This window comes from Chiloscyllium punctatum, chromosome 11, assembly GCF_047496795.1.
Source record: "Chiloscyllium punctatum isolate Juve2018m chromosome 11, sChiPun1.3, whole genome shotgun sequence".
Classification (NCBI taxonomy): Eukaryota; Metazoa; Chordata; class Chondrichthyes; order Orectolobiformes; family Hemiscylliidae; genus Chiloscyllium; species Chiloscyllium punctatum.
The window spans coordinates 26,059,272-26,081,921 of NC_092749.1; the positions used below are offsets into that span (position 1 = coordinate 26,059,272).

At 39.1% G+C, this 22,650-nt stretch overlaps 2 protein-coding genes across 3 annotated transcripts in view; one reads left to right on the top strand and one right to left on the bottom strand.

Annotated features, from left to right (window-relative positions):
* Window positions 1-1,124: 1,124 nt before the first annotated feature.
* Window positions 1,125-15,431, bottom strand: yipf4 (Yip1 domain family, member 4). The gene is made up of 6 exons (XM_072580518.1): window positions 15,206-15,431; window positions 11,676-11,829; window positions 9,850-10,021; window positions 7,839-7,916; window positions 7,616-7,729; window positions 1,125-3,090 (listed from the first exon to the last, which is right to left on the bottom strand). The coding sequence occupies exons 1-6, from the start codon at window positions 15,291-15,293 to the stop codon at window positions 2,953-2,955; spliced, it is 744 nt and encodes a 247-aa protein (XP_072436619.1). The 5' UTR covers window positions 15,294-15,431; the 3' UTR covers window positions 1,125-2,952.
* A 126-nt stretch (window positions 15,432-15,557) lies between these two features.
* Window positions 15,558-22,650, top strand: part of exo1 (exonuclease 1) — a 31,479-nt gene continuing 24,386 nt past the window's right edge. For both annotated transcript variants that reach the window (XM_072580516.1, XM_072580517.1), the window contains exons 1-4: window positions 15,558-15,731; window positions 20,533-20,708; window positions 21,450-21,569; window positions 22,005-22,132. In XM_072580516.1, coding sequence (XP_072436617.1) covers window positions 20,548-20,708; window positions 21,450-21,569; window positions 22,005-22,132 — 409 coding nt within the window. In that variant the 5' untranslated portion in view covers window positions 15,558-15,731; window positions 20,533-20,547. The remainder of the gene's footprint in view (window positions 15,732-20,532; window positions 20,709-21,449; window positions 21,570-22,004; window positions 22,133-22,650) is intronic.

The following is a 22,650-nucleotide window of genomic DNA, read 5'->3' on the forward strand; positions in this document are numbered from 1 at the left end:
GCCCTGTAGTACATTGTGAAATTATATATTTTGGTCCTCGGCTCTGCCATGATGGAAGACATCCATTCAGCATTTACCATCAAGCCCCTTAAGAATTCTGTTTGTTTCAAATGGATTAGCTCTCATTCTTCTAAATCTCAGAGTACAATCCCAGCAGTTTAACCTTTGATCCTAAGACAAGATCAATTAGAGGTTGAGGTCCTTATTGGTATCAATGATATGAGACAAGTGCGGAATGAGATCTTGCACCAAGAATTCAGGGAGCTAAGTAGTAGATTAAAAAGCAGGATCTCAAAGTTGTTACATACATAAAGGATATCAATAGGAAATTTGCAGATGGCACCAAGATTGGTTTTGAGTGGTTAGTGAAGATGGTTGTAGGTTACAGTAAGATATAGATGGGTTGGTCAGATGGACAGACCAGTGCCAAATGGTATTTAACCCTGAGAAGTGTGAGATGCTGCACTGGAAGAAGAAACAAAATGAGGGAGTATTAATGAATGGCAGGACACAGAGGAACAGAGTGTTCTTGGGAAATTATTCACAGATCCCACATGGGACATGTACTTTCATCAGTTGTTGCATAGAGTACAACAGGGGGTACAGAGGAGATTTACTAGGATGCTGTCTCAGTTGGAGAAATTGAGCTATAAGGAAAGACTAGATAGGCTTGGATTGTTTTCTTTTCGAGCAGAGAACACTGAGGAGGGATATGATTGAGGTGTATAAGATTTTGAGGGTATGGACAAGGTGAATAGCTAGCAGCTGCTCCCCTTGGTTGAAGGGTCAATCACAAGACAGCATAGTTTTAGGCTAAGTGGCAAGAAATTCAGAGGGGATTTGGGAAAAACATGTTGACTCAACTGGTAATGGAAATCTGGAATGCACTGCTGGGGAGTGGAGGCCAGAAACCTTACAACCTTTGAAAAACATTTGAATGAGCACTTTGAATATCATAATGTTCAAGGAAATGGGACAAGTGCAGGAAGTTAGGATGAACGCAATTGTAGTTATAGTTATGTCGGTACAGACCTGATGGGCTTTTTCTGCAATGTATTAAGCTATGAATCAAGCTTCAGGAAAACTGTAATTCATGAAATTTACATTCTTGATCAAAAACATGATTTTCTAGATCATAGAAGGTATTCATGTATTTGGTACAGTTCAGATAAAAGGTGTAGTACAATTATTTCATCATAGAGCCCATTACACACAGTGAAGTGACTTAATTACATTAGTTGACTTGCCATTCACAAAAAGACAGGTGTACAGGTTTTACTTCAAAAACTGGGTAGCTATTTTCAGAAACAGATAGGAGCAGGGACAGCATTGATAACTGACTAGAACATAAAAGCAGAGGAAAAGAGAACAGACAGATTCCAATCCACTCATGGGCAATCATTTCCCATGCCCAGATTGCTACTGCATATTGCAGTTTGAGTACATATGTAGTCACACCAACATGTTGGCACCACCAAACAATGCCTTTGCCATTACCACTTCTATTATGTTGGATGAAAGCCATTGGACCAAGTAACTTGTTGACTAACCATAACCAGCCTTTCCCAGCACATTTTCCCTATTGAGTTTCACCAGCTTCACAAATACTGGAAATCTGTTCAAAGGTTCAGCCACCTCTGGAAAGTACTTTGTGCCATATAATCCGATGATGCTTTACCTTGTATTATTGTCTACTAGTTAACAAAATAGCTAGAGGCAAAGGAGTGCATTGTTGCTCTAACCCTACTACCCCACAGGTCCCAAAAAACTTTTCCAGTTACAAAAATGGCAACTCAAGTACGTTCTCTGCAATAGTTTAAAAAGCCAGGTTTCTTCAACAATTATTGGTTTACCAAAACATAAAACCTATTCAAAACTTATTCAACTGCATTAGTCAGTTGACATTCAGCTATTTGAAAGAGGTAAATGCTCTCAATTTCCAAAACACACATTTTAAGAAATTGCTTTGTGAAATAGAAACAACTTTGGCCAACGGGTTATTCCTGAACATAAAAACATAATAATGTTTCAAATTCTGTCTCACTGATATCCTGGCATGTGCAGTCCTCATTAGTCAGCATCCATTTACCTACTCCATATACAAGATACCGAACAATTCTTATGGATTTTGCACGTTGACTCCATCACCCAAGTCAATTAAACTCAAATCTTTTCTGATAATAATGAAATTACACTATACAATAGAGAAAAATGTCAACTAGTATCTTTGAATCTAAATAAAATGAATTTACTTAATATTTGTCCAAAGATAAGTTTTAAGAGGCCAACCGCCAACAATTCATTTGCAGTTTATTTTACAAATGCTTATGTTACTAACTTTTGTACACGAGAGAGCAGCTAAAAAAAATCCAAGCCAAAGGCACCCAACTTAAATGAAATTTGTAACCATCTACACAAATTGAAATTTTAAGATGCTTGGAATACATGTGCTTGCAGGATTGCATTGCCTTAAATAAAGTTATCTACAAAATAAATTTCACTTAATTGCAGAAAACTGTACATTTTAAAAAAGTACAATGATCTCAAAACAATACTTTTTCCCCTCAAGTTGTTTCAAAATCCAAAATGCATTTCAAATAAATGCACATCTTGGCTAAATCACTCTTGATGTTTTGGCACAGGGCACTTAGCACTGTTCCATCATCCACTTCCAGTCAAACTGGTCACAAACTGGTCTTGTGTTCAGATTTTTTTTCACAAAAACCAAAACAGCATTAAAAAATAATTAAATACAAACATATATAGCTTCTTTCTAGTGTTTAAAACTTTAAATTTATGCTTTAGACCCAAAAATAACCACTTGAATTCTGGAGGGCAGGGAAAAAACCCAATTTCTTCAGCATCTGGAGTCAATAGCACTTTCCTTCAATAATTTATGAGATCTTGCCAAACAAAGTCCAAAAAGTACTGAATTTTCAGATTCCTTGAATTTCAGACACCAGTATACAAGGATAAAAAGTAAATATATAGAAGAAATATTGGATATATCAGAAGAGGCTTCTTTGTTTTGAATTCTTCTCCAACCAGTAGGGAAGCAGCACTGTACGCAGCCCAGAATACACCAAATAGCTGAATAAATGAAAAACATGAAAAGATTTAACATGTTTGGATATCTTCAACGTATTACACCAGAAAGATAAAAGGGAGCTTGAATTCTCTGTTGACACCTCAACTTCCAAGATGGGAAAGGCACCAAAGGGAAAACCACTTCAAACTTCTACTCTACAAGTCATGGAGGGTAGACCAGCACTCAAGATGTACTAAGACACCTTGGAGTGCAGGTTCATAGTTCCTTTAAAGTGGAAGCACATTTAGACAGGGCAATGAAGGCGACATTTGGTATGCTTACCTTTATTGGTCAGTGCATTACGATAGGAGTTGGGATGTTATATTGCGGCTGTACAGGACATTGGTTAGGCCACTATTGGAATACTTCGCTCAACTCTGGTCTCTCATGAAAATTATGATTTGGAGGGGACGGTGTTGAACTGGGGTGTACAAAGTTAAAAATCACAACACCAGGTTATAGTCCAACAAATTTATTTGGAAGCCCTAGCTTTCAGAGCACGACTCCTTCATCAGGTGGATGTGGAGTATAGGATTGTAAGACAATATATAGTAAAAGTTTACAGTGGTGATGCAACTGAAATTATATATTCAAAAAGAGCTGGATTATTTGTTAAATCTCTTATCTGCCAGTGAACTTTAATAATAGGTGCCATGTCAGCTCAGACAATGCATTGAAGATGTGAGGTTGTCTGTGCCCCAATATTCAGACTGATTCTATTTCTAAAAACGATTTACAGAATCTTACATGGATTCATGCAGTTTTTAAGCAAAATAACAATTCTGCAAGTACAAATTCACCCCACAAACTTGGGTATGTGCCCGCGCATGCGTGCATGTAAAGGGGTAGAAGTCAGAGAGGATGCGGGTGTGGGTGTGTATGTGAGAGCGTATGAGTGTCTGAGGGAGTGTACGGGTCTATAGGAGTGTATGTAGTGCAACATGAACCCAAGGTCCCAGTTGAGGCCATCCCCATGGGACCAAACCTGGCCATCAGCTAGCGAGCTTTGAGAAGATTTATAGCTCAGATTGAGGTTCTGGATATAGGTTTGCCCGCTGAGCTGGAAGGTTTGTTTTCAGATGTTTCATCACCATACTAACTAACATCAGTAAGCCTCCAGATGAAACACTGGTGGCGTGCCTCGCTTTCCATTTGTGTTTAAGTTTCCTTGGGGTGGTAATGTCATTTCCTGTTCTTTTTCTCAGGGGGTGGTAAATGGGATCCAAGTCAATGTGTTTGTTGAGACTGTTCCTGTTGGAATGTCATGTTTCTCGGAATTCTCGTGCGTGTCTCGGTTTGGCTTGTCCTCGGATGGATGTGTTGTCCCCAATCTGTATGTAAGGATACTAGGGAGAGTTAATCATGTCTTTTTGTGGCTTGTTGATGCTAGTGTATCCTGGTGGCTATTTTTCTGCCTGTTTGTCCAATGTAGTGCTTGTTACAGATCTTGCAAGATATTTTGTAAATAACATTAGTTTTGCTGGTTGTCTGCATAGGGTCTTACAAATTCATTAGCATGTATTTTAGTGTGTTGGAGGAGTTGTAGGCCACCATGATGCCCAGAGAGGAGAGTAGTCTGGCAGTCATTTCTGAGATGTCTTTGATGTAGGGGAGAATGGCTAGGGTTTCTAGACGTGTTTTGTCTGCTCGTTGGGGTTTGCTGCTGAGAAATCAGCAGACTGTGTTCATTGGGTACCCCATTCTTTTTGGATACACTGTATTGATGATTTTCCTCACCTCGTCCCCACCCTGTACGCGGCATACTTATGTGACTCAGCCAACGTTGTCTCATACACTGCAGACAAGGATGCCCTGAGGCATGGTACATTGACAAGACCAAGCAGAGGCTACAGCAATGGATGAATGGATATTGCACAACAATCAGCAGCCAGGAGTGTTTCCTCCCAGTTGGAGAACACTTCAGCGGTCCAGGACATTTGACCTCAGATCTTCGGGTGACCATCCTCCAAGACAGACTTCGGGACAGGCAGCAACGAAAAGCAGCCAAGTAGAGGCTGATAGACAAGTTCGGTACCCATGGGGATAGTCTCAACTGGGATTTTGGGTTCATGTCACACTATAGGCGACCCCACCACACATACACACACACTCCTACAGATCCGTACACTCATGCAGACCCTCTCTCATACACAAGCTCTCTCTCATATGCTCTCACATACACACCCACACCCACATCCTCTCAGACTTATTCCCCTTTACACACACACGTGTTTGTGGGGTGGATTTGTACTTGCAGAGTAACATTTTATTTTGCTCAAAAATTGCACAACTTCACGTAAGAGTCTGTAAATCCTTTTTTAGAAATAGAATCGGTCTGAACATTGGGACACAAACAGCCTCACATAGGGCACTTCACACCTCCAATGCATTATCTGAGCTGACATAGCACCTATTGCTAAAGTTCACAAGAATGTAACTTTTTTTAAAAAAAAATTTTTTTAAAGATTAGATTACTTACAGTGTGGAAACAGGCCCTTCAGCCCAACAAGTCCACACCAACCCACCGAAGCGCAACCCACCCAGACCCATTCTCCTACATTCACCCCCTCACCCAACACTATGGGCAATTTAGCATGGCCAATTTACCTGACCTGCACATTTTTGGACTGTGGGAGGAAACCCACGCAGACACGGGGAGAACGTGCAAACTCCACACAGAGTCGCCTGAGGTGGGAATTGAACCCAGGTCTCTGGCACGGAGAGGCAGCAGTGCTAACCACTGTGCCGCCCAGTTCTGGGATTTACACATGAAAACTGAAACCAACTTAGTCAGTCATTCTAAAAGATGAGAGATTTAAACAATCCAGGTTTTTTAAATGTATAATTTCAGTTGCATCACGCTTATCTTTCGATACAAGGTCTGTGTCTTATGATCTTGAACTCCACAACCACCTGAAGGAGCAGTGCTCCGAAAGCGAGTGTTTCCAGATAAACCTGTTGGACTATAACCTGGTGTTGAGACTTTTAACTTTGCTAGAGGAAAGATGTTGTTAAAGATGAAAGGGTTTAGAAAAGACTCAAGGATATTACCAGGATTGGCAGGTTTGAGCTCTAGGTTGGGGCTATTTTCTTTGGAGTGCCAGAGGCTGAGGCATGACCTTATAAAAGTTTATAAAATGAGGGGCATGGACAGAGTGAATAGTCAAGATCTTTTTCCCCAGGTTAGGGGAGTTCAAAAGTAGAGGGCTTAGGTTTAAGGGGAAGAGGCAAAAGATTTAAAAAGGGACCCAAGGGATAACTTTTTCACGCAGAGGGTGGTGTGTGTATGGAATGAGCTGCCAGAGGAAATAGTAGAGGCTGGTACAATTACAATATTTAAAAGGCACCTGGATGGGTATACAAGTCAGAAGGGTTTAAGAGGGATACGAGCCAAATGCTGACAAATGGAATTAAAATCAGTTGAGGATATCTGATCAGCATGAACAAGTTGGACTGAAGGGTCTGTTTCCGTGCTACATATTTCTAAGACTCTGCGTTAGACACTGTATTTCCAACTTTTCCTAAGTATCTTATTTAATTTCATTGGGAACTGCCATATTCTCCAATTTAAATGGACACTTTAAGAGAGTCTTAGCATAGAGGAATTGCCCAGTGGAATCCTCACCGTGTCAGGCAATTCCTTTGACGTCTACTGCAATGGGGACTACATAGGATCCCGATATGTTGCTACCACTTAAGCCAGAATGACGACTGTCTGGCCAGTGGAAAATCCTGGCCATTGTGTTGACCTAAGAGGCCTACTAACTGAAACCAGGGTACTTAATTATTTTGATAAAAATGTTCTAGATAGTTTTTACATGGTTACTCACCTACAGAATGCTTAAATAGCTCATTCTATTCAGGGGCAACAGTGGGTCAGTGGTTAGCACTGCAGCGTCAGGGACCCAGGTTGCTCGGGTGACTGTGTGTGGAGTTTGCTAAGTTCTCCCTATGTCTGCGTAAGTTTCCTCTGGGTGCTCCAGTTTCCTCCCACGTCCAAAGATTTGCAGACTTCGTGGGAATGCTAAATTGCCTATGGTGTCCAGGAATATGTAGGCTAGGTGGATTAGCCATAGCAAATGCTGGGATAGAGTAAGGAATGGGTCTGGATGAGATATTCTTTGGAGGGCCAGCGTGGACTTGATGGGTTGAATAGTTTGCTTCCACATTGTAAGGATTTGATTGTTAATGGACAGTATATTCCTGATGGATTGAAAGGCGTTTGAACCTAAGTACTGCTCAAGGAAGACATCAAACTATTAAAAATCTAGCTTGATAAAACAAGCAAGGTTAACATTTGAAGTCAATATTTTAACTATATTTTGTAAATAGAGGCTGCTGTGATCCCAGGAAGTATCTGGTCAAAGAGGATAACTGAATTCAAGCTTCAAAAGATTAAGAAATGTAGGAAGCGACAACCAGCATGGTCATAATCTAAAAGTATTACAGATAAAAGCAAGATTTAAAACAGGTCATGGTAACCATCTCTAGCAGAAAACGCAAATATTTTCAAACAGGGATACTTACCTTTATTGTCGTAGATAAAAGCTCAAAGGATCGAACAACCAAAAGCACTGGAACAATTACAATCAAAGGGAGTAGAGAATAGCCAATCACTCCAAGAACCTGACCATATGCAACCTGTAAATTAGAATAGCCAAATTATGAGATTTATATTTGTAATGATAGAGATTTATATAACAATTGCTATCTAGATTTAACAAAACAGCACATATTAAGCAGTACCTACCTCACCACCAAGAACACGAGCCAACAAGAAGATGGTTAATGATCCAAATATCCAAATAGTGATAATCCATGAAACTACCTAAACAATTAATAACAAAATAAGATGCCAGTTTTAAAACAAAATACTGCAGATACTAGAAACGTGAAATAATATTAGTGTTGGAAATTTATGGAGAAAAGGCGCTATGTAAGGTCATTGCAGTTGTACTTATTCTGGGAGAAAATGAGGACTGTTGATGAGTCAAAATGTGTGGTGCTAGAAAAGCACAGCTGGTCAAGCAGCATCCAAGCAGCAGGAGAATCTAGCTCTGACTGAAAAATATTCAAGGTCTCTGCTTTCACTACCTTTCCAGGAAGAGAGTTCCCATGACTCATGACCTTCAAAATTTCACCTCATCTGTTTTAAATGGGTGATTCCTAGTTCTAGATTTTCCCACAAGAAGAATCAGTCTCTCTACATCTATCCTGCCAAGATTTATCAGGATCTTATGACTCCAGAATGTACAAGCCTATCATATCCAATCTTTCCTTCATAAGGCAATTCGCCAATTCAGGTATTAAGAGTCATAGAGATGTACAGCACGCAAACAAATCCTTCGGTCCAACTCGTCCATACTGACCAGATAACCCAACCTAGTCTGGTAAACTTTAATGAACTACTTCCAATGTACATCCTTCCTTCAATAGAGTGTTCAGTACTGTTCACAGTACTCCCAGATGTGGTCTCATTAGTGCCCTGTATAACGGATATGTAACAACCCTACTTTAGTATTCAAATTCTCTGCGATAAGTGAAAAAATTTTAATAGCTTTCCTATTATTTTCTGTTCTTGCAGACTAACGTTTTGTGGTTCAAGCTCTTGGACACCACTATTCCTCTGCATCTCAAGTCTTTCACATCTGCCTATCGGTTATATATACCTGTGTGTATATCTCTCTCTAACATTTCCACAATTTACTTCCTTACCTGTCTTTGTGATATTAGCAAACTTGACACCCGTAACTTTCAGCACTTCACCCAAATATTTTTTAAGAATTGTGAACAGTGAGGACACAGCAGCAAGCCCTCCGTTAAGCCACTATTTTCCTCTTGCCAACCTAATATCGACCCTTTACCAACTGTTTGCTTCCTGTTTGTCAGCCAAACGTCTACCTCATGCCAACCCCAATACTATGAGCTCTTATTTTCCGCAATAAGCTGTGATGTGACACTTATCAAACACCTTCTAGAAATGCAGGTACGGTCCATTCAGACGTTATCTTTTATCCATGTTATCTCTTCAAAGAACTCCAACGATTGATCCAGCATATTTAACCTTTCACAAAACAATCCTGACTTTGCTTAAGTACCTTGAACTTCTTGAAGTGCTTTATAACTTATTAAAATAATAGCTTCTAACATAGTTTGTATGACAGATGGTAAGCTAAGTGGTCCATAGTTTCCTGTTTCTGGCTCCCTCCCTTTCTAAAGAGGTTTCATTTAGAATCTTCCAATCTAATGGGACCATAGGTGAATCAAGGGAAATTTACCTGCTTTTGCTCCATTTCCCTTGCAGCACTATCTTAAAAAAAAGATTCCTCAGTATTGAAAAATTAATCAATCTCATTTTTTTGGGAGGGTGCATTCCATCTTATTTGGTATGCTTTGTGATTTCACACCGAAATGATTTTGTTCTAATTTTAAAGATATTTCCCTCCTTGTTTTTGGATTCCCTCAGAGGAAATAAAAAGTAAAAACCAAAAGAACTGTTGATGCTGTAAATCAGAAACAAAAGCAGGAATTGCTGTAAAAGCTCAGCAGGTTTGACAGCATCTGTGAAGAGAAATCAGAGTTAACGTTTCAGGTCTAGTAACACTTTCTCAGTTAGAAATAAGATACAGAGAAGTTATACAATTTATTATTTTGCTCATGCACCTTAATTATTAAAATCAGACTATGCTCTCCACCAAATGGCAGGAAATATACATAGTTCACATCAGTCTTAACTGTTGCGCTACCTTCAATTTACTTACTCTGAATTGTCCATATAGCGAGATCATCGAAAACAAGAGAACCACAGCCAGAGGCCCCCAGAAGTCAGGATTATCCCTCACAACCTGTCTATTAAAACCCAGCGATGGCATTGGCATTAACACGCATCGGATTTTGTAGTAAATATCCTTTAAGTCAATATCCAACTCCTCTCTACAACATTAAAAGAAAAGGTTTAAGATTTAATAGTAGAAATAACAATTCATGCAAAATATTATGCTAAACATATCTTAAAATCTATATACAACCTAAGATTGATCTGAGGGGACCATGAAAACAATACAAAAGGTGAGCATCAGGCTTCAAGGGAATCCCTTTGTTTTCCTAACAATTCTGTTGTTAAAGCTGCAATGATGTGAGACTGAACCGTAAACCTTTCTTAGGGGTCTATCCAGTACATGTTGATCTCAATAGGGTAGCAGAGAGGTTAGTGCATATCTAAAAATTAAATGAGGGGTCAGGCTCTGCTACAATGTCTTTCTTTAACCTAGGTTCTCAAAGCTTGTTGCCATTTATATTCAAGGCTAACAATCAGAAACAGATTGTTAGACAAGCTACCAAAATATAACTAAACTCTTCATCAGAATCAGTGCCTTAACAAAAGGGAGTAAACTGGAAATAATACATAAAGGGAGGTTTCTATTAAATACTCACTCACTCCTATCCCCCAATTTAGTAGCAAGCATATAGAGGTTTATTTCCAATGGATAACATCACTGTTTATTACAGAAAATTCAGTTTTAAAAAATACATTTCTAGCTGTCAAAAACTGAATTTCAGATCAAACAAGCTCCACTTTTAAGAAAAGGACATTCATCAGCGCTGAAGCAGATTTAATTACTTGTTAAAATTTATTAGTCACAATCTTTTGTGTCTCTATTCTTAGAGATGAAGAAAAAATATATTGAGTTCTTAACACTAGTTTATAATTTAACAAATTAAACAGTGTTAAATAATTTTAGATTGCAAGTTATATTTAGAAACTGAATCTTATGATACTATATTTGTACTCTTTAGATGTTACACAATTTACAGAAGCATTCCCAAATTTTATTAAATGGATTGAGACTCTCAGTGCAGGGCTGTCCCCATCACAGTGAAGTAATGTATAATATACATGACCAGGGCGTCCGTCAATCATTAGGAAAGTTACTTCATTGAAGAATGCCAGAATTTCAGAGGATCTCAAACGGATGCCAAAACAAAACTAGTCTGGCTGAACAGTACGTCCCCTCTTTGCCAGAGAACTTCCCAGCAAAATCAAGAATGATCATGATTATTCAGACAGATAAGCAAAAAGGACAGCATTTATTTTTGACAAATCTAAAATCATTCCATTAAAGAGAGAAAGTTTTCCCAATTCTTAGCTTGTGACATGTCTACATTGTGTGCCTAATTATTACTTTGATTCTGTGTAGAGCATTCAGAGGTTTATTTCAATACAGTATTGCACATTCAGCCAGATATGCACACTAATGGAGCAATTCTCAGATAAATAACGCTAAGACATGGACTGAAACTGGTACTGCACACTCCCGTCTTTTCATTCCGAATGGATGCTCAGTCACAAGTGATCTAACATTATTTCAAAATACTTTTTTTACATGTTAGGATTGTACATTTTATTATTCATTATTCATTTAGAAATGCCATTGAATCGGTTGCAGAGGGCCTTCTTAAGCCCTTTGGTGTATGTGGAGAAGATGCCCACAATGCAGGTTTTGTCAATTTCCAGACAATCTCAATCTCCCACACATTATGTCGCGCATACACCCCTCAAGGAAATTTAATTATAAGAGTGACATACAGGAGTGGTTTGATCTCCTCAGAATCATCTTCCTCAACTTCCAGAAGCCATCCATATCCCCTTTTCCTGAGGAATGCGGTTGCAGAAGCATCTTTTGTAGATTCAGTATCCATATTAAGTTTAACCTCTGGAGCAGCCATCGAACCACTGAGATCTAAAAATTAAACATCAGGTGTATCGAACAGACTTCATGAAGCAGCTCATGGGATTTTAATGTTTAGTTTCACATTAACTGCTACATGCTGCACTCCACATTCTCCCTAGCCAAATATAGGTTGCATCAATTCAAATTCAAACATTACAGAGCAATATTTCAATGAATGTTTGACAGATTATCCCCACAAAAAAGAAACTTAAATCAGCTAACATACTTGAAGTACACTGATTGTAGGCTGAAAAGCTAAGTATTAGCTTAGTCGAACCAAAGTGAAGAACACAATATTCAAAACCAAAGTGAACAGCAATATTGAGCATTTCACAATTTTCTTCTCCTGTTGATTTTTGCCATCATATTATGCAGCCAATTTCCAGAATTTATTCTGTTGTCTTGGATCTTACTTAGACTTTTCACGGGATGCCAATTTTATAATTCTACAAGTTCATTCACTCCACAAATTTTATTTAATTCTGTTTTTTTTCCTAAATAGGAGTGATTCCTATTCCACATTCTTCAGGGAAACAATTGGAGAATTCTGTCACTTCTATTTAGAAATCATATAGACAAGCAGAGTCACTTGCAGTTAGGAAAGCAAATGCAAGATTAGCATGTGTTTCAAGGAGGCTAGAATTCAAGAGCAGAGATACACTGCTGAGGCTATATAAAGCTCTGATTAGAGTGTATTCTGAATGTTGAGAGCAGTCTTGGGCCCATATCTAAAGGAGAATGTGCTGGCATTGGAGACTGTCCAGAGGAAATTTATGAGAATGATCCTGGGGATGAAGGGTTTTTCATATAAGCAGTTGAGAATTCTGGATCTGTACTCAGAATTTACAAGGGTGGTGGGGAAGAATCTGAGTCTTACAAAATACCAAGGTGCTGAATAGAGTGGACGTGGAGAAGATGTTTCCATCAGTAGGAGAGCCTTGGACTCAAGGGCACAGCCTCAGAGTGAAGAGACAACTCTTGAGAACAGAGACAAGGAGGATGTTTTTCAGCCAGAGGGTAATTATCTGTGGAACTCAGCCTACACAGCATTGCATGGCAATAAATAATTAAATGTATTTAAGATTTGGAGGAGCCAGTGTTGGACTGGGGTGGACAAAGTTAAAAATCACAACACCTGGTTATAATCAAACAGGTTTATTTGGAAGCACTGCTTCTTCATCATGTGGTTGTGACACAGAACCATAAGACAATTTATAGCAAAAGCTTAGTGTCATGCGGCTGGAATACGATAGATAGATTCTTGGTAAGAAAGAGGATCAAGGATTACGTGGAGAAGGCAGGACAACAGGGTTGAGAGCCATGACTGAATGGCCTAATTCTGCATCTATTTCTTAAATGTCTTTATAAGGCCATACAAACAGCAATCACTTTTTAAAGTCATTATAATTGTATCATATCAGATATAAATGTACAAAGTTGCACAAAGCTATGAAGCACTCTAGTAAAACATTTAACTCAGTGCTCTATAAAGCATAATAAAACTTGCATAAAACAGTATTGGAAATTTATGCAACAGCATCCTGGTGTCTTTTCTTATCCAAGAACCCAGATTATTGATAAAGTTTACTTCAGTACGTATGCAAAGCTTTTTCACTGTTCCTCTGAAACTAAGACACTTTTATAATTCTTGAATTTATCCAAACTTTGTGGAGAATTAAGCTTCTGGAACACTGATGATTCAATTAGTCATAAATATCTGTGATTTTCACAATAGTGCACTCATCACATTTGTTTCAATCTCACTGCAGCCTTTGGAGGAGTAGATACAGGAAGAGATCATCCTCCAATACCTGAATGGAAATTCCTTAACCAATTCCAATTGTGGCCAAGGCAAAACTGTAAAAGCTTCATTTCCCATCCTTACTTTGTTACTTTTGGATAAGTAGACAAAACCACCATCACACCTCTCACCCACAACCAAATGATCACCTCACACAAGCACTGATAACACTCAGATGTATGTAGCTCCATCATTTCTCCCAGACTTTCAATTATGGAGTCAACTTGTTTGAGACTCAATCATGAATGAGTTACTTCAGTCAAAACATAGTTAGGCCAAAAGTATCACCAGCCTCTCCACAAACCCCAAATGTTATCGCCATAAAGGCTCTTAAAGACCATTCAAGACCAAACCATGAAAAAACACAACCCAGCAGCATTCACCTGCACATCCAATGTAATTTATTGTATCCGTTGCTCCCGATGCAGTCTCCTTTACGTTGGGGAGACCGGACGCCTTCTCGCTTTAGGGAACATCTCCGGGACAACCGCACCAATCAACCCAACTGCCCCATTGCCAAACATTTCAACTCCCCCTCCCACTCAGCCAAGGACATGGAGGTCCTGGGCCTCCTCCACCGCTACTCCCTCACCACCCAACACCTGGAGGAAGAACACCTCATCTTCTGCCTCGGAACTCTTCAACTCCAGGGCATCAAACGTGGACTTCACCGGTTCCCTCATTTCCTCTCCCCCCACCTTACGCCAGTTCCAACCTTCTAGCTCAGCACCACCCTCATGACCTGCCCCACCTGGCAATCTCCCTTCCCACTATCCGCTCCACCCTCCTCTGACTTATCACCTTCGTCCCCACATCCATCCACCTATTGTACTCTTGGCTACCTTCTTCCCCAGCCCCAGCCACTCCCTCCCATTTATCTCTCCATCCCAGAGGCTCCCTGCCTCATTCCTGATGAAGGGCTCCTGCCTGAAACGTCAATTTTCCTGCTCCGTGGATGCTGCCTGACCTGCTGTGCTTTTCCAGCACCACTCTAATCTAGACTCTGATCTCCAGCATCTGCAGTCCTCGCTTTCGCCAAGCATTTTTTTTGGCCTAGCCCATATGAAGCACCATGAGGTGGTCATCTATATTAAAAAGTACTATAAACATACAAGTCACTAGCCCAGGCAGCATGTTGAGAATGTCACCAGAAGTGAAAATCCACTGAATAGCATTAAAAACAAATATTGTTGTTTTAATGCTATTAAACAAAGTAGGTGAAGTACTGAGTAACAATTTAGGACCCGAGTTCAAATCTTGATTGGACTGACAAGACGAAACTGTGGCCAGTTTAGTAGCTTCAATATCAAGAGTGAGAAATTTTAACAGCCCGGAAAGCGGCTCTTCGGCCCATTTCAAATGATTGAGGCAGTATAAATGAGGCAGAATTCAGATAGCTCAGAATGCAAAACCCCTTCGCATTATCAGGAACGAAGGTGAGAGGGAGATAAATTTCCCAAATTGTTGAAGAGCCAATCCTTTTTCCCCAAAACAGCCTCGGACTCCACCCACCCGGATGCTCGCTACCACTCCCCCTACAAATCCGCCACCTAAACAGCAACAGTCTGTAAGGGCAGGGCCTACCTTCACTGTCCGGCGAAGAGACGAAGGTGAAGTCCCCGTTGTTGGGACTGAAGTGCTGCCGCGGCAGATCGCTTCCGTGCGGGTTCATGGTGCCGCCGCTGCGGGGGAGGGTGACCAGGCCGGCTCTCGAGCCCGCACGAGCCTCTACCGCTAACCGTTCAGTGCTCTCGCGCAACACCACGACCACCCCGAATACGTCACAGGGCCAGAGGCACCAGAGAAGGGGATAGGAGGCGCCTGCGCACAACTATCTTCCGCGGGGCGCGGCCAATGTAGCGTCACATGATGTCCGCCCCACCCTCCCTCCCCAAACCACATTCTAACAAAACCCTCTCCCATTGGATCGTGCCACTAACCAATCGGAATGTGCTATGCTACCCCCGGAACTTTTGGCGGGTAAACATCGATGTGTCTTTAAATGTGTATGACCAGTGACCCTTTGGTGCTTTCGTATGAATCGTTTCCAAAATCGAATAACAGGTGGTGCCAGGAATGGTATAACGCAGTTGTGGTCCGTATTAATGAAGTAGGTATCGTGGAAATGTCACAAACAAAATAAATCGATTTATGATGCTTGTACGCTCGCCGTCTGTGGATTGTGGATGTGAGTCGGTGACGGCCGGGGTCACGGCTACGAATGTCTCCAGCTTTTGTTTTGCACTGGTAGATATTTCCAACTAATGTTCCTCGACAGGCTGAGTTCAATAGGAGATTGGGTGGAGGTTTTGATCAATTATTGGTTGTTCAGTCCACCAGAGGGGTTCCCCTGGCTTCTTGCACTCTGGCTGTATGGTTTCTGCTTCGATCATTTCCAACAGCAACTTGCGGGGTACATAAAATTGCCGCGAAAAATGTATCCATACAAACGAAAATCGGACGCAGGATGAGATATTAGGGCAGTATGCCAAGAACTAGGTGGAAGAAATAGATTTTAAGGAATGTCGTCAATAGAAAAAAGCTGGGAGGTTCCGAAGGTTAGGGGTGAAGGCACGGCCACTGATGGCATAATTAAAACCTGGGATGCTCGAGTGGTTTGAGTTGGTTTCTGACTGTAGGTTGTTTGTTTTTATTGTCACATTTACTGGTGGAGTCTTGCCTCATTCCAATTATTATCTGGCCCATTTAAAGACTCTTCACAAGCCCACTTGTACTGTGTATTTTAGTTGGCACATAATAATATCAGAATAATAAAATAATTTAATGTTGGACAATTGGTGTATTATTGCTAATGCCAGTGAATATATAAAATGGTACAATAACGTGTTAAACAGTGGCTCGGGACTGAAGTAGTTTAAATAATATGTAATATTTAACGCCATTGAAAAAGCGATTATGGGAGCAAAAATGTAAAGTTTAAGAAAACCTTTGGAGAAGCATGTCAAATTAAATTTGGCACTAAATTAGAAAAAAATAATCATAATCGCTGTATATAAAGGAGAATTGTAAATAGAAATATAAAATGCTGGACATACACAGCAGGGTAGATCTGAACTGAATAAAAGCAAATTACTGCAGATGCTGGATTCCAGCATCTGCAGTAATTTGCTTTTATCCAGTGTTTAACTCACTGCCACCTCTCTTCCAGGAATGCCGACCCTGAAGAAGTACTGCTTTTCTCTCCGACAGGATTTTTGTTTGTCTCTCTTCCCCCTGTCCACCTTCACTGCTTTCCTTTTCTCTGTCAGCTTTGACAAAGGATGATCAGTTAGACTCGAAACGTCAGCTCTTTTCTCTGCTTACAGATGCTGCCAGACTTGCTGAGATTTTCCATCATTTTCTCTTTTTTAGACCTGAACTGAAACACAGTTAATTTATTGGATCAATGATCCTTCTAAAGTCCAGCGGTTTAAGAATAGATGTATAAGTTATGCTTATTGAAACAGCCATGAAATTTAACAAGACAGCCATAAACCTGTGACAATGCCTGGGATCTTAAGTGTTCAGTTCAGAATGTCATTGAGCTGAATTAAACCACAAAAATCAGTTGTCAATTTCAGGGAGTTTAATAGTGGGTTTCGTGTACTACACCTTTCTGGTGCTGTGGTCACGTTTTGGTGGATTGACAATAATGGAACTAGTTGGAACTTCCGCCTGCACCATATTGAAACCCCAGCTGCACACTTGTTCAATCATTGCTAGTTGTGAATAGCACTTTCACAGTTGATTTTTTTTTGGGGGGTGGTTGTGATCACAGTTTCCTAACACAGGCAATCGACAATTGTCTGATGGCTTACAGATTTTAAGAAACAGCAGTTTAGATATGATACATAAATTAATTAGACAAAGACAGTTAGGAATGGTTTACTGATAATAGAAGACAAAACAGACTGTTGGCATGGAACTGTAAATGAAAATGGTGAAAACAGCATCCTGCTTTGTATCTGAGTGTTAGGGAACTCTTCTGGGTCATTCTTTTCTTCTTTTAGTCCATCTCCCTTTTGGAGACAACAATTGAGCACTATCTGATGAGGAATGCCTCACCGCAAGCATTTGCTAATATATACAACATGAAGGAGGGAGCTTATGCTATGTCACTCAATTTCCTGAATCCTTTTGACCATCTTGTCAGATGACCACTGTCCCCTTGCCCACCTCCATTTGAAGGTTAGTTCCCATTTCTCCAAAGAGTCCAACCTTACTTTTGAAAACACTGCATTCATAAGAGGGTTGTATGGCACCTGACAAATCTAGTCGACTGTATTTGGATGCATGTGGCACAAGCCACGTCATACAAATGCAGGAGATTTTAAATGCAGTAGGATTCATGAATACCTCTCATTCACTTGAGAAAGGCAGCACTGCATATAAGACCTTATTAGCAAATACTGGGTACTTGCAGTTCAGGGTGAGAGAAAATCAGCTATGTAGCCTCATGCAGTTTATGACTGTCTTTATGAATTCTGGCCTGCAAATCATACTTTTCACGCTGCCTGTGTTGACATGGTCAAGATTGCTTGCAGTCAGGATTTGTGTCCCACATTGTTAGTTGTCACATGTGTTTAACATGGAGAATTCTATGATTGCAGACATCTCTAACCTGTTCTGTGTAAATACATGATTAATGTAATTGTCCCCGAAGAGCTTTGTATTGCTGAGAAGTTGAACCCATGTTCTTAGACTGGAAAACCTGTCTGATGGGAAACCAAGTCTAGTGGCAGCTATTTTTAAAAAAAAATTTCTAATGCACATTTGCCATTTAGATGAAGTTGGAAGGCAATGCTGGTTAACTTCATAGAGTAAGTCATGCTTAGCCTGTTAATCTAGGTGACCAAGATATAAGGTTCCTCAAGAAGCACCCCCCCCATCATATGTTCATGCTCCTTTCTCATTCCATGTCAATTTCATCATCTGAGCTTTTTCATTTCTGCCCAACTCTTGCAAAGATATTGACATTGTCATACATCACACTAAATTAGGTGTACTGAAGATAAGAACTACTTTTATACGTTTTTTTAAGATAGCACTTTGATCACAACTACTCCCTAACTCTTTTCTCATGCTTGCTTTTCTTACCTCCTCTGATTTATTTTCCATTTTGAAGTCTGGCAGTATGTCCTTGCAATTTGTGTTAGCAAGGAGTCTTTTAATATCTGTAAACGTTTCACCCCTTTGACTCACTCCCTCCCTCTGTCAGTTTATTTGAGGGTAGTTGAAATCCCCATGATTATAATGTGTCTTTTTTTTTCACGTATTTGCTCATATATTTCTTTCCACAATTTGATTGTCTATGATTCGATCACCAAATTACCTTTCATATTCTTTGTAATCATTATGCATTCTCTTTATTTCTGTGCTAAGTATGCCTGTTTTTTGCTGATGCTATTGTTGTTTTTGAATTCTACAGCTACCCATCACCTTTCTTTATTCCCTGTCTTAGATACTGCACAATGTTATATCAATCTTAACCTGGCTGCAGTCCTGCCTATTATCCTTACTGGAACTTTAGATAAAATTTAGGTGATTTGCAAAATAGTTACTTAATCAGCATTTGGTCTCCACATTGTAACAGACACCCATTGTTCATTGAATTGTACAGTGCTTCGCCTAACTATTCATTGTCTCACTGGACTGTTGTTTTGAGTCTTGAGCAGTGGAATGGCGGTAGATGAATCATTATGTTTTGCATCGGTTGTGAGTGTCCAGGCAATATATCAGGGAGTGATGATTAAATCTGGATTTTGGGGGGAAATGATTCCTTTAAAAAGCTGGTGATCAGAGAAAATAATGTTGCAAGTGGAGGACATGGTTGAAGGTGATTCTTGAATGAAGATAAAGACACTGTCAACTTCATGCCCTGGGATTAGGATAAAGAATGGAGCAATAACATGGGAATTGGCCAACAGTCCTGTCTACTGTGAGTGAGGCAAAAAGGATATTTTGGAAGTTTTGAAAAGTGATACCCTATGAGTATTTGCAATGCAGGTGGAAATCTGGAAGATGGAACTGGAGTCTTTAGAAGTAGCTGGTTAGTAAGAAATACAATTGCAGGAACTGATTGACTTGTAATAATAAATGACAATAGAAGAAGGAACAAAAAAATGCTAAAGGAAAGGAAGACTCTTTGAACTACATAAAAATAAAAAAAAGATAGAAGTTTGACACTAAATTAATAAAATTCTCTCTAGCAAAGAATGAGACTAGACTCGAAGTGTCAACTCTTTTTCTTTCCACAGCTGCTGCCAGACATCTGGAGTTACTCTAGCATTTTCTGTTAATTTCAGATTTCCAGCACCTGCTGATGCTTTTATTATAATAAAATTCTTTGAACTTGAGCACAAACAGGGAGTAATACTATCACAGTTATCAACATAAAAAGAGATTCTACTAAAGATCTAAATAGAACTGGAACAAAGAATATTCAACATGAGTGTTTGTTGGGCAGTGTTGTGTTGACTTACATCTAAAAGATTCATCAACATTGGTTTAAATGTAAATAGTGAAATATCTGCAAGGCTCATATTGAAACTGCAACCTTCTGACACAGAATCAAGAGTTTGATTAACTGATCTAAACGGCTCCTTTTTAATATACTCAAAGCACGTTTGAAAATTCGTAAGTAGTACGGAAAGTGCATTTACTTGACTGTTAATTGGGGCAGTATTTTGAAACTGTTTTGTAGTCTCAGTACTTTACCACTATAAACAGCTGTTTATGCTGCAGCCAATTTTAGTATTGTAAAAACCTCAATAACCTGCACTCAGTTCAAATGAATGATAAAGCGCTTATAAGGACTAGATTGGACTTGGTCATAGGTACTTTTACTAATATTCAAATTACATGCCATGTATTTTAGCCTATGAGTACTTGTGAAAACTTTAATTCTTCAGAAATAAAAGCAGACCATGGGGATTCAAGGATTGCTGCAGTTTGTTAAGGAAGCCTCAGAACCAATTCATATCAAGAAATACAAAGGACAGACTGTGGCATTGGATATGTACTGCTGGCTGCACAAAGGAGCTTTTGCATGTGCTGATAAATTAGCACAAGGAGAACAGACTGATCAGTAAGTTCCTTCTTGCTTCTTTTTTAAACTCGTGTTATGTTTACTTCACCATGAAATATTTACAGTAGATTTATTTTCTGCATTTTTTAGTTTGTTTGATAAATCTTATTGGTTAAAACCACCCAATGCCATGAGATAAAATGACTAAAAATTGACTCTTGTCCGTATGCAAATCTATGATTTCTAATTGGAGATACTATTTGTAAATTATTTCCCCTTGAAATGCTAGTCATTAGAACTGCAAGAGAACAAAACTGTCATTTCAAGATTAATGATAAGGGGAGATATGGAATTTATAAACCATCAATTTAACAAAATGCCACGTTATTCTTATTTTAATAAATGTTGTTGAGAGGTAGATTCCTGAGTGCAATATCCTTAAACAGTCTTATTCTGGTTCGTAGTAAATCTGTAGCACACAACTGTTTATATTTCATCATCAAATTGACAATATTACCCAGATAAGCAATAACAATAACTGATTTTCCCCCTGTGAATTATTGTGTTGTACTTGACCATGGCATGCTTTACTTACAGCAATATCTGTTTTTATCAACTAACAGGCCAGACAACATCCATATGGAGAGAAACAGTTAATGTTTTATGTCATTTTGATGAAAAGTCATCAATATGCTTTAAATTGCTTACAAATATATAGATGTATTTCATTTAAACAGCTTGATTTTTGGTTTATTTTGTGATTTTTTTTTCTAATGCTTCTAAATTTGTCTTTTGTTTCAGATATGTCAATTATTGTATGAAATTTGTCGAAATGTTGGACTCATTTGGAGTCAAGCCAGTCTTAGTTTTTGATGGATGCACTTTACCTTCTAAAGAAGCAGTTGAAAAGGCTCGAAGATTGTAAGTAGTAAATGTCTACAGTGAGTTTATGGTTCCTGTGATTTTGGATATTTTCTTGGTGTGTTTACTAATGATAACTTAGAGAAAGTAAAGCGCTGGTTCATTGTTTTATTTAATATGCTGCATTAACCAACTGTATAACTGGCTGAACATTTTTCATTTCTTACAAATAACGAAACTCTATTTATTAAAATGTTGTTATTATTTTCAATCAATGTACTATAGAAATAACTTAATATTCCTGAGGGCTAGATTATTGAGCACTAAATCTAGTTAAAGTTTATTTTTAGTGCTAGCTGCAACATGATGAGTTTCTTGCTCTCAGCAGTAATCTGCTGTTATATACTACTGTTCTAATTTGTGTCACTTATCTGTGCAGCTGTTCCTGCATGTGATTAAGACACATTTATGCTTTGGTGGTTTTCTGCCTTACAGGCGTAGGCAAACAAACTTGCAGAAAGGAAAGCAGTACCTTCGCGAAGGGAAGACAAAAGAAGCTAGAGAGTGTTTTACTCGGTCTGTCAACATAACATCTGCCATGGCTTATGAAGTCATAAAAGCAAGTGATTACATATTTACTTTCTGCTTCTATAAATGAACTCAGTTTGTAAGTTCAGATTTTTATTTCTATCCTCGTGATTTTTCTGGCCATTGTTTAGATCTTTCCAAAATACTTCACAAATTCCCAGCTTTACATTACAAAGAATGTACATCACAGAAATTGGCTGCTCAGCCTAACTGGTCCATGTCTGTATTTGTGCGTCATTGCAAGCCTCTTCCCTCTCCAAACTAATTTTGACAGCATATTTCTCTAGTCCTTTCTCCCTCATGGGCATATCTAACTTTACCTTGAAGGCATCTGTGTTCTTCACCATGATAGCATACCTGCTGCATGTGGTAGAACATTACACTTTTCATTGCTCTATGGGTCAAGACATTTCTCCTGATTTCATGACTGAATTTATTAAAACATCATAATTTTTTTTTAGGAAGTCCATTCCATCCCCAAGTCTGACCTGCTGTTTGGGAAGATAATTGATTTAAGATTTGGTCATGGAGAGGGAATCATCTCAGGTTTCCA

Excerpts from the sequence above, each read along its gene's own strand:
- yipf4 (XM_072580518.1), bottom strand. The coding sequence starts at position 15,293 with ATGAACCCGCACGGAAGCGATCTGCCGCGGCAGCACTTCAGTCCCAAC. Across the intron at positions 7,917-9,849 it reads CGCTATATGGACAATTCAGA|GTAGTTTCATGGATTATCAC; the intron begins GTAAGTAAATTG and ends TTAATTGTTTAG. Across the intron at positions 7,730-7,838 it reads CTCGTGTTCTTGGTGGTGAG|GTTGCATATGGTCAGGTTCT; the intron begins GTAGGTACTGCT and ends TCTAATTTACAG.